Source organism: Macaca thibetana, chromosome 15 (assembly GCF_024542745.1).
Source record: "Macaca thibetana thibetana isolate TM-01 chromosome 15, ASM2454274v1, whole genome shotgun sequence".
In the NCBI taxonomy this organism is placed as follows: domain Eukaryota; kingdom Metazoa; phylum Chordata; class Mammalia; order Primates; family Cercopithecidae; genus Macaca; species Macaca thibetana.
Genome location: NC_065592.1, coordinates 30,567,853 through 30,582,501, shown reverse-complemented (window position 1 = coordinate 30,582,501; position 14,649 = coordinate 30,567,853). Strand labels below are relative to the sequence as shown.

The following is a 14,649-nucleotide window of genomic DNA, read 5'->3' as shown; positions in this document are numbered from 1 at the left end:
GATGAACTTTGTGAACACTGAAGTTGGGATCATTTTCCACAGGGATCCAGTTTTTCCACTGTTTGGGAAAATCGGTTCTATTTCCAACTGCCAGGAATGTACCCCAACCCCCTTCCATGATCCTGTGTTAGGACGTGGGGTTAGTCTTCCCTCCCACTGCTGACCCTACGCTTGACACCTTCAGACGCTGACAATCAGGGTTCTCAAAGCAGCCCGTTCCAACTCTTTCACTAACTGACTGAAGGGAAGTCACTTTATAGCCACAGACCACAGTTTTCCAGTTTCTCCAATGGGCCGGGGAGGTGCTGTCCAGGGTCCCTTTCAACTCCAAAACAAGCCATATAACCTTTATGTTGTATCACATATGTTATGTCAGATCAGAGGTTTCAGTCCTAAAATTATAAAAACCTGCATTATCCTGTTTTTGCTGAAAAAAACATCACTTCTCACATCCAAAGTGAAACTTTTAAAAAGCATTTCTCATACTACATCCAACTTCCAATTTCCACTAAAGAAGAGCCAAGCAATGGTTAGCCTGCCTGGCAAGCATTTTTTTTTTTTTTTAAATGTCTATTACTGGAAACTTCTTCAAATCTTTCCAGAGTCCAAAGTAGAGGAAGGAGAGGTTTCTAAGATTACAACCTACTAGCAACCTTTCAGCACTCTGTTGCACCTTGAGGCCTTCCCGTCACTGAATCCTCCCAACATCCCCATTTGAAAGATCAGGAAGTCAATGGCTCAGAGAGCTGAAATTGTCCAAAGCTGCAGAGCCAGGGTGTAATATGCAAAGGTAGATCTTCGAATTCTGAAATCCCCCATGTTTGCACTGGACCACAATGAGTCGATGTTGAGTTCCAGATGCAGGGAAGGCAACTGCACCACCAAATGCAACAATGGGCCGTTCCCTCCAAAGCATGGCGGGAGTACTAACTGGCCGGCCACACGTCCTAACAGCTTTCCACACTGAGCACACAGGGCAACGGGAGGCAGGGCTGAGCAACAGCCACACGAGCAAAAGCGATGCCAGGGATTTAGTCAACAGAGAGCTAATATGAGTCAACAGTGGGTGCCGCTGCCAAGCACACTAATGGGATCTTCAGCTGCATTAATAGAAGGAAAGCGTCTAGGGCAGACTGAGGGAGGGAGCCCTGCCCTGCTCTGACCAGACCACACCTGAGGGTTGGGCAGGGCTGGGCTGGGCTGGGCTAAGGAGAGGGAGGTGCTGTCCAAGGCACGGCCAGGGTTTCTGAAGAGGACTGGCTCAGGCTGGCACTCTGGTTCGTAGGGAGAGCAAGGGCTCATCTGGAAGCTGGGTTTGTACAGCAAGTCCACTTTAGACTGCATGTTACAGTTTTTTTTAAAAGATCCTTTTATTCACATTTTATTTTATCAAAGATTGAAAAGCTGCTGACTATCTATAGCAAAGATTAAGAACACCCAGGGGCCAAGCACAGTGGCTCATGCCTGTAATCCCAACACTGTTAGGGGCTGAGGCAGGAGGATCGCTTGAGCCTACACGTTTGAGACCAGCCTGGGCAATATAGTGAGACCCCATGTCTATAAAAATAATTCTTTAATTAGCCGAGTGTAGTGGTGCACACCCATAGTCCCAGCTACTAGAGAGGCTGAGGTGGGAGGATCGATTGAGGCTAGGAGATCAAGACTGTAGTGAGCTGTGGTCACACCACCGCACTCCAGCCTGGATGAGACCCCATATCCAAAAAACAAAAACAAAAACAGAACACTCAGGGATGCTAGGTGACTCAACCTACCACTAGAGAAGGGGGCTCCAAGTCCTATCAGAAGAAACAATTGCAGCTGCTTTTCCCTTTATTATATATAACAATTGGCCCATGGCTTTGCCAAGGGACACTGGATCTGAGACCCTATAATCTCAAGTGTCAAAGTCTCCTGGAAGTCCTTCCAATTCCCCCATCCCATCCGGCCACAGCACCCTGTCTGGGTGTGCCTGTCATATCACTTAGCATCACCCAGAATAAAAGAAACCTGTTTTCACCTGAGTTTCCCAAGAGCCTCCAGGCCACATCTCATTCACCTTTGTGTCTGCAGCACAGAGCTCGGCACATGGGAGACGCCCAATAAATGCGGTCTGGACTGGACTGAGGTGCCACAGCACAGTCACACTGAGGGTGTTATTGTGTTCTGGACAATTTCAGAACACAAGCGTCCTAACTAGGGCTAATAAAAAGGTTTATGACAGCACATAGCCAACTTTAAGGAGGTTAAGCAAAGGAATTCTCAAGGCTAACGCTGCCTGAGGGTTTTAATTACAAAGGAGACACAGTTAGCCCGGCAACCTCTCTGGGTGCCTGAGAAGCCAGCTTGGGGTATCGCGGTCAAAGGTAAATCCTATCTTGCGACAAGCAGAAAGGCAACACCAGGGCCCAGGAAGCGGTAAAAATCCAGGAACACAAAAGAGAATAATGACAAGTGGGGCCAAATGCCAAAAAGGACAGTATAAAGAGTGAGCCCAGTGAAGTGGGTCTGAGGAGCAGCAAATGCTACAAACGCACTGGGGAGCTGGCTGCCTGGCATTAACCTCGTAACTCAGAATTAATTACAGGAACACACACTCAGATCTGGGAAGATGAATGTAGGAGACTGTGATGCAGTCCTAATATCTAATAAATCTTTAAATCGATGAGCTGTGCCCACTGGCAATTTTTCTTCATCTTTCCTACCTGAGAGCTCACGTGACACAAGCCAGCATTTGCTTTTTATCTGCCTGTGGACAGGGGGCATATACGTGTGTGCGCGCGCGCATACATAAAATGTGGGCTTCACTGAGTCACATCATAAAGGAATCAAGAAATTTGCCATCCTAGGAATACCTGGGACGGGGGAATTCTTTTGTCAAGCAGCCTTTTATAAAGTGAAGAAACCTTTTAGGATGCAAATATCCCCTTCCCCCACCAGGCTCCAGTGAGGGCTACACTGGCTGGAATCAGTCAGCCTTCCTGTCCCAACCTGTTCATTTGTGTACCTGTTTGGGTCTATTCACCATGCACACCACTGAAGCCTGTCTCACGGAGCTGACAAGCAATACATTTTATAAACGAATCATCCCCAGGGAACAGATGAGAAAACCACAGGCAAGGAGCACTGTCAAACTTCCCAAGGATAGCATTCCTTTCCCAGATCCGAGATGCAAACTACGCCACATCCTCTCCTAACACAAGCTGCCCACTCCAGAGGCAGCCTGCTCCCCTCTCCTCCTCCCCGGCTCTTCAGGCCTCCTCTCTCAGCTGAATAAAGGCTGGAGAGCCTCATTCTTGGGGAGCAGTAACATTTTAATGCTATTTTAAAGGCAACAGCTCTAAGCACCCGAATGTTGGCTCCCTTTCCATCAATAAAAAGGCCCCAAAAGGGTATTTTCGTAGCAAAATGATATCTTATGGAGAGCACAAAGAACCACAAAAATAAAATTGCCATAAATTGAAACTGTCTCGAAATTCAACCTACACCGGGAAGCGTTAAACTCCAAGCCAGGCAGGCTCTGATTTTCCCATCTGAGACCCTTTTCACATGTTCCTAGTTCTCTCATGAAGTCCAAACATTTCTCGCACCCAGGAAGGCCTATATGCTTCCTTGGAAGTACGGGTATGTTATTTCTTCCCTTGACATCCTCGAGATGATCTAACATTCATCTAAAGCTCAATTACTGCTATGTCCTCAGTCACACCCAGAAATTCCCGAAGGCACCGTCTGCCGCAGCGCCGGGTGCACAGTGGGCGCCCAGTTAATGTGTGGTTTGATTTGATCTGATCTGGCCCCTTCAGCCAGGAAGACTCACTGGTAACTGGACGCCCTGCAGGGGACGACAGCGCCGGCCTAGCTCTCAGCTGGCGCGGGGCGGGGGTGCAACCACCTGTGGGCGGGTGCCCGGGACGCAGGCCCAGGTGCCGCCGTCCTGGGGTGCCCCGCCGACCCCACGCACGGTACCCGAGGGAGAAAGTCAGGCGCGCCTGGCCCCGTGGGCACCCCGGGGTCGACTCCCAGCGCCCCAGCAAGGGCTCTGTCGGTGCAAGGCGGACAGGTCCGAGAGAGCCGCCTCTAGAGTTAGCTCCCAAGTCACCCTACCCGCTGCGAGGCTGCGGGGCAGATGGGGCTCACGGAATGGGAGTAGGGTGTACCCAGAGGGGATCAGCAGAGAGCAGAAATGGTCTTCTAAACCCCCCCTCCCAAACTTGGGGCGCCTGCCGAGCAGCAGGCGAGGGGATCTCCTCTCTGCTGTCTCATCAAGGCCTGATGGCGAGATTAAGGGGGACAAGCTGGACACCCACGGACGGCCTCACATTGATTTGACATCTTCCACCCAACAACCCAGTATCAGGAAGACCCCTGCTGGAAGCTAGGGACGAAAGGGGCGCGCCGACCACCCGCGTCAGGGGGGCGGTGTCTCGGGACTTGGGGACCGTGTGTACTGGGGAGGGGGCGAGGCCCCAAGGACTAGGTGGGCGCCAGAGAAATCGGAACGCCGCGGCACAATGTGCCAAGGAGGGGGCGCGGGCCAAAGGTGGGGCCCCAGAAGAGACCGGGACTGGGTGGCCCAAGAAGAAACAGAGTTGAGGAGTGCTCGGAGAAGGGGATGGGGGAGGGGATCCCCAGGGAGGTGCAAGGGAAGCGCCCCCGAGGCCAGCACTGGGGGAGGGGGAGCTGCTCCCAGGGGCGCGAGGTGCCAGTGCCCCAGACCGGCCCCGTCACTCACCGGCAGGTCCACGCTCACTTCGGTCCCGTCGAGCAGGAAGACGCGGCAGTAGAGGGTGGCCTTGGCGGCGCCGGCGGCGGAGATGTGCACGGCCGCGCCGCCAGTAAGCAGGGGCCCGCCGCCCGCCGGGAACACGCTGCCCCCGGGCGCGGCGGGCAGCGCAGAGGAGGAGGCGGCGGCCGGGCCCCCCCGCAGCCCCCCGTCGCGCTCGTCCCCCAGCCCGGCGGCCCCGCGCCCCGCCGCGCCCCGCGCGTAGCGTTGCATGGAGCGGCGGCCAAAGGTCCGGCGCAGGAACCGCAGCATCCTGGCTGGGGGCGCCCCCTGCCTCCGCCCCCTGCGCCGCCGCTGCCGCTGCGCCGCCGCCCGGGAGCGCCCCGCGACGCCGTCAGTGCCCTCGGCCGCCCGCGCCGCCTCTCGCGGGCTACGGCCCGGGGCTAGCTCGGGCCGAGGCCGAGGCCGCGCTCCGGCCGCCTGCGGGGCGCGCCGGCCGGGCCAGCTCCGGCTGAGAGTGGCCGCAGGCGGGAGGGCGCGCTCGGGCCGCCGTCCCGCCGCCGCCGCCGCCGCCGCCGCCGCCGCGCGCTCTCCCGGGCCGGCGGCCTGCGCAGGCTGCCGATGGGCTGCTCCCGACGGGCGGCTGCGGGCGGCCCAGGGGCTGCGGGGGGCGCAGGGGGCGGGCTGCGGGCTGCTCCCGCGCCGCGCGCCGGCCGAGGGCCAGCCGGAGCAGGGCGCCTGCGTGGTCCTGGCGCGCTCGCTCCCACTCGCCGCGCCGCGCCCGGGGCCCGAGGAGGCCCCGCCGAGCGCCCGCTCCCAAGGCGCCTTTTCCTGCGCCCGCAGCCCCCGCCTCCCACCTGGGAGGCTGCACCTCCAGCCGCCGCCGCCGCCGCCGCCGCCGCCGGGACTGCAGCACGCCCTCCTCCCTCGGGGCTGCGCCGGGTAATTGCAAGCTGGGTCTGTGCTGCCCCCTGCCGGCCCGAGCGCCCCCTGCTGCTGTAGGTGTGCTCACGTGTGTACACGTAGGTGAGCACACACGTGTTTCCGGCTCCCAGAGCCCTGGAGGCGCCGAGTACCCCCTTGCACCGATAGGAAAACAAGGCTGCGTGCCCTCTGGGAAGACTTGCCCCGGAGACCAGACAGAATAGCACTAAGTTTTCCCCCTTGGAAAAATAGCACTGTTTCCTCTTCTGGAATAGCAGAGGGGTGGACTAGGTAATCAACAAGGTAATCTACAAGGTCCTTGCTACTTAAGTTCTGTCAATTTAAGATCTCAGAGCTGGAAGGACTCTTTTAGTCATTCCAGTCCAGTGGACTCATTCCACATAAGGAAGTTGAGGCCCGGCGAGGAGAGGAAGTATTTTTCCAATATGCTACGCAGGAAAACATCTTTCCTCAAGATCTCAGGTCCAGTATTGAGATAAAGGCTGCATAAATAAGAGAGAAGGCTAGTGAAGTTGAAAATTACTGAGAAGCAGAGTAGATCTGAGGCCCCGAGAATAAATAGTGTAGGACACACTGAGAATATCGGAGAGGGAAGGAATTGTTTCTAAGCAGTGCCCCTCCAGTATACAAGTTCAAGGTCCGCTTCGAGTGAAGAGGGTTGACTAGTGCTGCTAAATGAGGAATGTGGAAGAGGATGAAGCTGAAAGGAGGTCAGGCCTCTTGGGAAGAATAACACTACTATTTATCGTTCCCTTAATCTTGTGCCAAACACCGTGCTAAGCCCTTTCCATTCATTGTCTCACTTAATCCCCACAACAGCCTGGTTAGATAGACGTTCTTATCCCCATTGTACAGAGGAGGAAACTGAAGCTTAGAGAGCTTAAGAGACAGACTCCAGATTCCATGGTTAAGACCAGCTCTTTTACCCAGCTCCAAAGCTGTTGCTGCTAACCACTACCTCTGCTGCCAGACAGGCAAGTGAAGATGTCTGAGAGGCCTGGAAAAGGCAGTGACCACAGCAAAAAGGACAGACGAACATGAAGGAGTGCATTTAGCAGGCACTCTAAAACAGACATTTATTAAGGATCGGGCACTGTCTTAGGTGATTTAATGGATGGAATTTTCATTAGTCCACACTCCAATCTTTCCAGGTATTCTATGTACCCCCAGTCACATAGGTGGAGTTCGGGTCTTAAGAGAAGTAATATCCTTGTCCGAGGTCTCAGAGCTCTTGAGTGGCAGCAGCCAGTATCCTCACTCATTGTCTAATGTTCCTTTTATAATACTACGGAGGTCTCCCATGTGACAGTGTTCTCTGAGAGGGCATCTACAATCGGCCTTCAGATACCCAATCTGCTCCTCTCCCTCCACTCCACCCCAGACTGTATCTAATAGAATACAGCCGCAAGCTGATGTTCACAGGTAGCCCAATTCTGCTTACTGGTTTCTAAGGATAGCCCATTTCCTACTATATAGCCCAGGAGTGCTGTGGCACACTGACTAATAGCCACCCAAAGATGTCCACAGACCAATTGCTAGAATCTGTGAATATGTCCCTTTATGTGGCCAAAAAGACTTTGTGATTAAGTTAAGAAGTTTGAAGTAGGGAGATTATCTTGTATTAATGTAATCACGAGGGTCCTTATAAGAGGGAAGCAGGAGGGTCAGAGTCAGAGAAGGTGTCACAACAATGGCAGCAGAAGTCAGCATAACGGTACCAGGAGACAAGGAATTTGGGTAGCTGAAAGAAGCTAGAAAAGATAAGGAACAAATTGACCCTTAGAGATTCCAGAAGGAATGCAACCCTGTCTCTAAAAAAAAAAAAAAAAAAAAAAAAAAAATTAGCCACACATGGTGGCACAATCCTGTGTTTCCAGCTGCTGCTTGGAAGGCTGAGGCAGGAGGATTGCTTGAGCCCAGAAGTTTGAAGTTGCAGTGCACTGCATTGCACCAAAGTCATGCTACTGCACTCCAGCTAGGGCGACAGAATGAGACTCTGTTTCAAAAAAGATGAATAATATTAGTTTGGTACATTATGGACTTCAAACTCCTCTACTCCCATAATCTCCTTTGTAAGTCTCATAGTGCCATCCCTCTCCTAGTAGGTATCATCCAGGTTTGTGATTTATCCATGATCATTCTCTCCCACTAGACTCTAAGCTACATGAGGACAAGGGTTTTTCATCTCCCTCCCTTGCTCGCTCCCTCCCTCGCTCCCTCCCTCGCTCCCTTCCTTCCTTCCTTCCTTCCTTCCTTCCTTCCTTCCTTCCTTCCTTCCTTCCTTCCTTTTGAGACAGGGTCTTGCTCTGTCCCCCAGGCTGGAGTGCAGTACTGCAATCATGGCTCACTGCAACCTCAATCTTCCAGGCTCAGGCAATCCTCCACCTCAGCCTCCTGAGTAAATGGGACCACAGGTTCTTGCCATCACACTCAGCTAATTTTTTGTAGAGATGGGATTTCACCACATTGCCCATACTGGAGGACTTTTTCTTATTCATCATTATATCCCCGCCCAGCACCTAGCCTGCTGCCTGATAAGTAGTAGGCAGTCAATAAATGTTTGTAGCAAGATCTCATTTCATCTTCATAACAGCCCTGTGGGGTAGATACTGTTATTGCCTTTTAGAGATGGGGAAAATGAAGATTGGAATGGAGCCTCTCACATTCATGCCTCCTAACTCAAGATGCCATGTGCTACTGGCAATACTGTGTCATCGTGAATCACACCGGAACTCCAGATTGCTTTAGTTTTACCTCTACCTCCTGTGTCAGGCACTGTCACCTCATGGTCTCATTCCATCCTTATCACAATAGTGATTTAAGTACTACTCTCTCCACCACACAGGAAAAACCAAGGCTCAGGCATTCCTTTGACTACATTTTATGTCAAGTTTCAACCTTAGAATTTCAATATTTGATGAGTAAGTTTGCATTTTGTCTGTTCACAGTATTATGAACTTTGTGAATTGCTACTTAAGTTCTGTCAATTTAAAATCTCAGAGCTGGAAGGACTCTTTGTCATTCCAGTCCAGTGGACTCATTCCACATAAGGAAGTTGAGGCCCGGCGAGGAGAGGAAGTATTTTTCCAATATGCCACGCAGGAAAACACCTTTCCTCAAGATCTCAGGTCCAGTATTGAGATAAAGGCTGCATAAGTAACAGAGAAGGCTAGTGAAGCTGAAAATTACTGAGAAGCAGAGTAGATCTGAGGCCCCGAAAATGAATAGTGTAGATATAATAATTCTTGCTCTTTCTTAATCTTTGTCTTTCAAACCTAAAGTTCCCTATTCTTATTATCTGAACTCTATAACCAGCCCTTCAAAGATTTTAATTGCTCCTTCTTGGACTTCTTTTATGCCCAGTGTGAATGGGCCAGAGCTGCACGTATCTTCTGTTTATCAATGCATTGCTCTTTTATGGGCTTTTTGACTTCAAATGGTTATTCAGAACCCCCAGTGCTATGGCCTGAATGTCTGTATCCCCCAAAAATGCATATGCTGAAATCCCAACCCCCAGGGAGTAGGAGGTGGGGGTTTATTAGGTCATGAAGACAGAGCCCTTAGGAATGGAATTTGTGCCCTTATGAAAGAGCGTAGTGACTGATGCCTGTAATCCCAGCACTTCGGGAGGCTGGTGGGGAGGATAGCTTGAGCTCAGGAGTTGGGGCCTAACCTGGATGACATAGTGAGACCCCATCTCTAAAAAATTTTTAAAAAATAAGAGACTGCAGAGGCTAGTCCAAAGGTAGAGAGTTATCTCAGTTGAGTGTTCATAGTCAGTTACAGATCAAACTCCTGTTCCACTCTTTCTCCCCTTCTCACTGCTGCACTTGACTAATCTTTAAAAAGAAAAAAGAGAGAGAGAGAGAGACCCCAGAAACTCCTTGCCACTTCCACCATGTGAGGGCACAGTGAGAAGGTACCCTCTATGAACCAGGAAACAGGCCCTCACCAAGCTCTGAATCTGTCAGCAACTTGGTGTTGGATTTCCCAGCCTCCAGAACGATAAGAAATAATTTCTGTTGTTTATAATACAAGTTCATGGTATTCTGTTAGAATAGCTTGAAGGAATAAGACACCCAGGATTTCTCCTGCCTTTCTGTCTGGAACTATCTTGGGGCGAAGTTCTCAGCAAACAGTCTACATTAACTTCTAGATCCTTTACTTGGTCATAAGCTGTAGCTTGACTTCCTTAGTCTGATAGGCATCTATTGGAATTTGATTGCTAGAATCACCTTCTTGCCTTCTTGTTAGAGCTCAATTGCCACCTCTTCGCCCACTTCCTCCAGGAGAACTTTCCATTATCCTTCTCATCACTACTCAGTTTTTTGTCATCAACAAACCTTGGAGAGTTCCTTATGCACTCCCTTCCTCCACAGTAACTTTACATGTTAATTAAACAGCCCTCAGCCCTGTCTCTAAGGAACTCCTTTTCAGAAATGTGCCATTTGTCTCTATCCCTTGTTTCCTGGCTCATTTCCTAGACTCAACAAAATCGTGCCCTCATTTTGTTGGGCTCCATTTTTTTTCCCCATAGAGCAGGATTACACTTTAATGTATGTTCCTATTTATTCCCTTATAAATGTATTCTTTTAATAAACATTTATTGAGAACTTACTATGTGCCACAAAGCCATCCCTACTGCCATAGGTGTTTAATGTCAGCTTAACCTTCCTCTATCATTTCACAAAGATAATAGCTATCGTTAATTAAAGACCATATAATAGGCAGCTGTGGTTTCTGCCAGGCTGGCATCCATTTTCTTTCTTTTGGTTACAGAGCATGGGTTACTTTGTGTAGCCATTTCACCTAGGCCTAACAGTCTAGGTGAAGCTGACCCCGCACTGTGCCACAGGTGTGGACACATGATCAGGCCTGGCCAATCAGAAAATTGCATTTCCCAAAGACCTGCTACTGGCTCAAGAATGGACAATAACCCATGCCAGGCCAATGAAGGTCAGCCCTTTAACTCTGGCTGAAATTCTTGGGACTAGGCCATTTCTTTCCATTGGAATTGGAGAATGAAAAGTGTGTAAGCCTGGAACTGCCTGCCGAAGACCGACTTTGACATAATTTGGAGAAAGCCTGAGGAAGACACCAACACAAACAGAAGCAGAGTTAAGACATGGAGAGACATAGAGGACAAGTTGATTTTGACTACCTGGATTCAGCCATTCCTGAAGCCAGACCTACCTCCTGGAATTTACAACTTCAAGAGAATTAGAATGGTTGTTCAGGTCCCAGATCTTCTCTTTGTTCTCTTGTTCTCTTTCTTGAGTACAGGACATAAACATTATTTTGAATAGGTGCTCACTTTATTTATTATTTAAAGGACTCATCTCCAGGCAAATAATTAGAATGCAATGCTTATCACTGAATTGTACAGAAATAAATGGACAATTAATGAGTCATCTAAGCTTTTAGATCCAGAAGTGGCAATCATGGAAGGACTCTTTGGTGACTACAACTGAGTCCCAAATTTACATTCTTAGCTAATCCTTTCTCTCTGCTCCAGATGGAATTTCTGACTTCCTCCTCAACATCTAATCCCTAGTTCTCCATTCCAAACATCCACTATCTGGTCTTCCATTGAGACCCCAAGAGATCAGTATCTGGAGAGAAACAGGAGTGTCCACTCCTTACCTGATGGCAGCCTTAGCATGGGTTCCTATCTGAGGACCCATTTCTTCCCCAGAGGATGTGCATCCTGGTTTGGGAAACACATGTGGCTCTGATAAAATAATCCTAATTTCCATATGGAAGATGCATACAGAGAGTGGAAGGGGGGTACTTATTATAGCACTTGCCCACCCTGCCGCTTCGATCCCCATTATTACTTACCTTTGGATTGCCCATGCCATGAGCCCTCTTCCTGGACATCCCTGATGTGCTTGCCTGTCCCTTACTCTCCTTTAGCCAACGGCTTTACCTTTGTTCTTCTCTGTTTGATGGACGAAAATCAGTCCTGTCCTATAGAACTTCCTGCAATGATAGAAACACTTTACATCTGTTCTACCCAATATGGCAGCCACTAGCCACATGGGACCATTGCACACTTGAAAGATGGCTAGTGAGACTGAAGAACTAAATATTTAATTTTATTTCACTTAAATTTAAATTCACAAAATTTAAATTTAAAGAATCTCATGTAACTAGTGACTACCATACTGTACAATGCAGGACTACACATCACTCCCACCCCCTCACATATAATTGGGTTCCTCTCCCTTGCCCCTGTCCAATCCCCTTGGGAAGGTCTAGTTCCAACTTTTGCCCTGTCCTAGACTGCTGACACTAACTTTCCCATGCCTGGCCAAATCACAAGCTATGACACCTCCAATCCTTTTTGCCATCAAATCAAAAACCCAGCTCCTGCCAAGCTGGTCAAAACCAAGGTAAATTGTTCTTTCAGGGAAAGCCCTTGGCAGCTGGGCTGCTGGTGGTGGTGGAATGTGCTGTTGAAATCCTGCTGCCACTCAGAGCTCACCATGGAAGCAGCATTCCAAAGTAGGGGTCCTGTGACTCACCTGTGTTAACATTACACAACCAAGATACAGGAACCACAGACACAAAAGGAACCCTCCCCATATCCTCCTTCTCTTTTGGGAGACTTCAAGTCCTGGTTCAAGCCAAGGAAAGAAAATTTGGAGAAGAATGTCATGAGTAGAATCAGAGCCTTGCCAGTGAAGTGTTGATAGGAGTGAGAGCCACGAGGGGCCTCTGAAGTGAGCCAGCTGGCCTGAAGCTAGTGATCCTGGTGGTCTTGAGGAAGGTACAGTGGTGCAAGGAAGGAATGGACTTATATGGGCTTAACAGAAAATAGACGCAGGGCAATACAGATGGTAGATCCTGACCATCATTTTAGAAATTTAGCATCAGACCAGGTATAGTCATTCATGCCCATAATCCCACTGCTTTCGGAGGCTATGGCAGGAGGGTTGCTTGAGTCGAGGAGTTCAAGACCAGCCTGGGCAACATAGCAAGATCCTATCACTACAAAAATTTTTTTTAATTAATGTGGCATGGTGGCATGTGCCTGTAGTCCCAGCTACTCAGGAGGCTGAGGTGGGAGGACTGCTTGACCGCAGGAAGCTGAGGCTGCAGTGAGCTATGATTATACCACTATACTCCAGCCTGGGCAACAGAGCAAGATTTTGTCTTTAAGAAAAGAAAGTTTAGCATCAAAGGGAGGCAGCAAGGTGTCTCTGAAAGAAAGAACATGGGGAGGCACAGTCGTTCATGCCTGTAATCCCAGCTACTTGGGAGGCCAAGGCAGGAGGATCACTCTTGGAGGGCACATCTTTCAGGGGTTACTCATTAACTACAAGGAAAGTCCTTAGTTTTGTCATTTCACTCCCATCCTAAATTCTAAGTTATTGCCATTCTTTGGACACCCTGAGATGCCCTTCTGGTCTTGATATGCAAAATCCATCCCCCTCAAAAATATTTTTCCATCTTCCCACCTGCAAACTCTTATTTACCCTTCAGAACCCAGGTCAGCCTCCTTTGTGAAGCCCTTTCGGACCGTCTGGACAGACGTGGTCATTTCCATTCTCTGTCCTCTCACAGCGCCATATGCACACTCATCTCCTCTGCTTCACAGATGGCAGCCCCTCGGTGCTAAAGGGTGGCAGAGCTTCCTGCTGACAGACAATGGCAGCGTGGACTAGAGTGGAGGACAGTGGACAGGACTGACAGGAAATGAGGAGGGAACTCCACAGGATGCGGTGATGGGACTGTGGGTGGTGTGGGAGGCCAGTGTCAGGTGACTCCTGGGTTTCTGGCTGTTGAGTCTCCCTCCCTCCCAAACTGAGAGCTCCTGGAAGGTGGAAGCATGTCTTGTTTACTTCTTCATCCCCTGCAGACCTGGGTGAGGGAATTCCTTCAACACTGGGGCAAGACCTGTCTAGGCAACACAGTGAGACCCTTAGCATGGGTCTCAAATAAAAATAAAAATAACTTAAAAAAAAAAAAGACATGGGACTGAATTCTAATCTGACATTCACTTTTCTCATCTGTAAAATGGGCAAATACTACTCACCTCAAAATTTCATTACTGTATGACATTCACTATACGACAAAACATAACTGATGCATAAAAAACTTTACAAACTGTAAAATCATATAACAATATAAGAATGGAAGAAGGAAACATGGAGTAGCTAAAAGGAGTAAGGGGATTAGATAAAGGTTTTAGGGACATGGTTCTTTTTTTTTTTTTTTTTTTTTCTTTTTTGAGACAGAGTCTCACTCTGTTGCCCAGGCTGGAGTGCAGTGGCTCAATCTTGACTCACTGCAACCTCCACCTCCCAGGCTCAAACGACTCTCCTGCCTCAGCCTCCTGAGTAGCTGGGACTACAGGCATGCACCACCATGCCTGGCTAATTTTTTTGTGTTTTTAGTAGAGACAGGGTTTCACTAAGCTGGCCAGGTTGGTCTTGAACTCCTGACCTCAAGTGATCCAACCACCTCAACCTCCCAAAATGCTGGTATTCCAGATGTGAACCACCGCACCTGGCTGGGGCATGGTTCTTATTTTAATATTGAGGAGGCTGATGTACATAAGGAGCAAAAAAAAAAAAGAAAAGAAAAAAAAAAGGAAGAAGCCTGTGGAGAGGGAGAGACCAAAGGGATGAGGAGCAGCAGAGAACAAAGAGGAGGTTTACGGAGAAGGAATACATGGCATTTTCTTTCTTTTCTTTTAACTGGTGATTTCTGCTTTAGATAGATGGCATTTTCTGAAGCTGGAGGGAAGATGAGGCCGGGAAGCTGGGAGGAGCTGAGAATTGACAAATGCTTATCAAAGGCGCTCTGCTTTTCATTCCCAAGGGAATAATAAAAAGGATAGCACCTCTTTATGCTGTGCAGAGATTTATGGTTTATTAAGTGCTGTCACAGACATTACCACATTTAATTACTCTTTATGACAACCCTGGCAGGGAGGTGTTTTATCCCCGGTTTATACCGAGGAAACTAGGGCTCAG

General features: G+C 49.3%; 1 protein-coding gene across 4 annotated transcripts in view; it reads right to left on the bottom strand.

Annotated features, from left to right (window-relative positions):
- EPB41L4B (erythrocyte membrane protein band 4.1 like 4B) overlaps positions 1-5,641 on the bottom strand; it is a 150,756-nt gene extending 145,115 nt beyond the window's left edge. For 2 of the 4 annotated variants that reach the window (XM_050759544.1, XM_050759542.1), the window contains exon 1: positions 4,730-5,641. In XM_050759544.1, the coding sequence (XP_050615501.1) occupies positions 4,730-5,032 (303 nt within the window). In that variant the 5' untranslated portion in view covers positions 5,033-5,641. The remainder of the gene's footprint in view (positions 1-4,729) is intronic. The other 2 variants (XM_050759546.1, XM_050759543.1) reach the window with 2 other exon arrangements.
- Between the last annotated feature and the right edge of the window lie 9,008 nt (positions 5,642-14,649).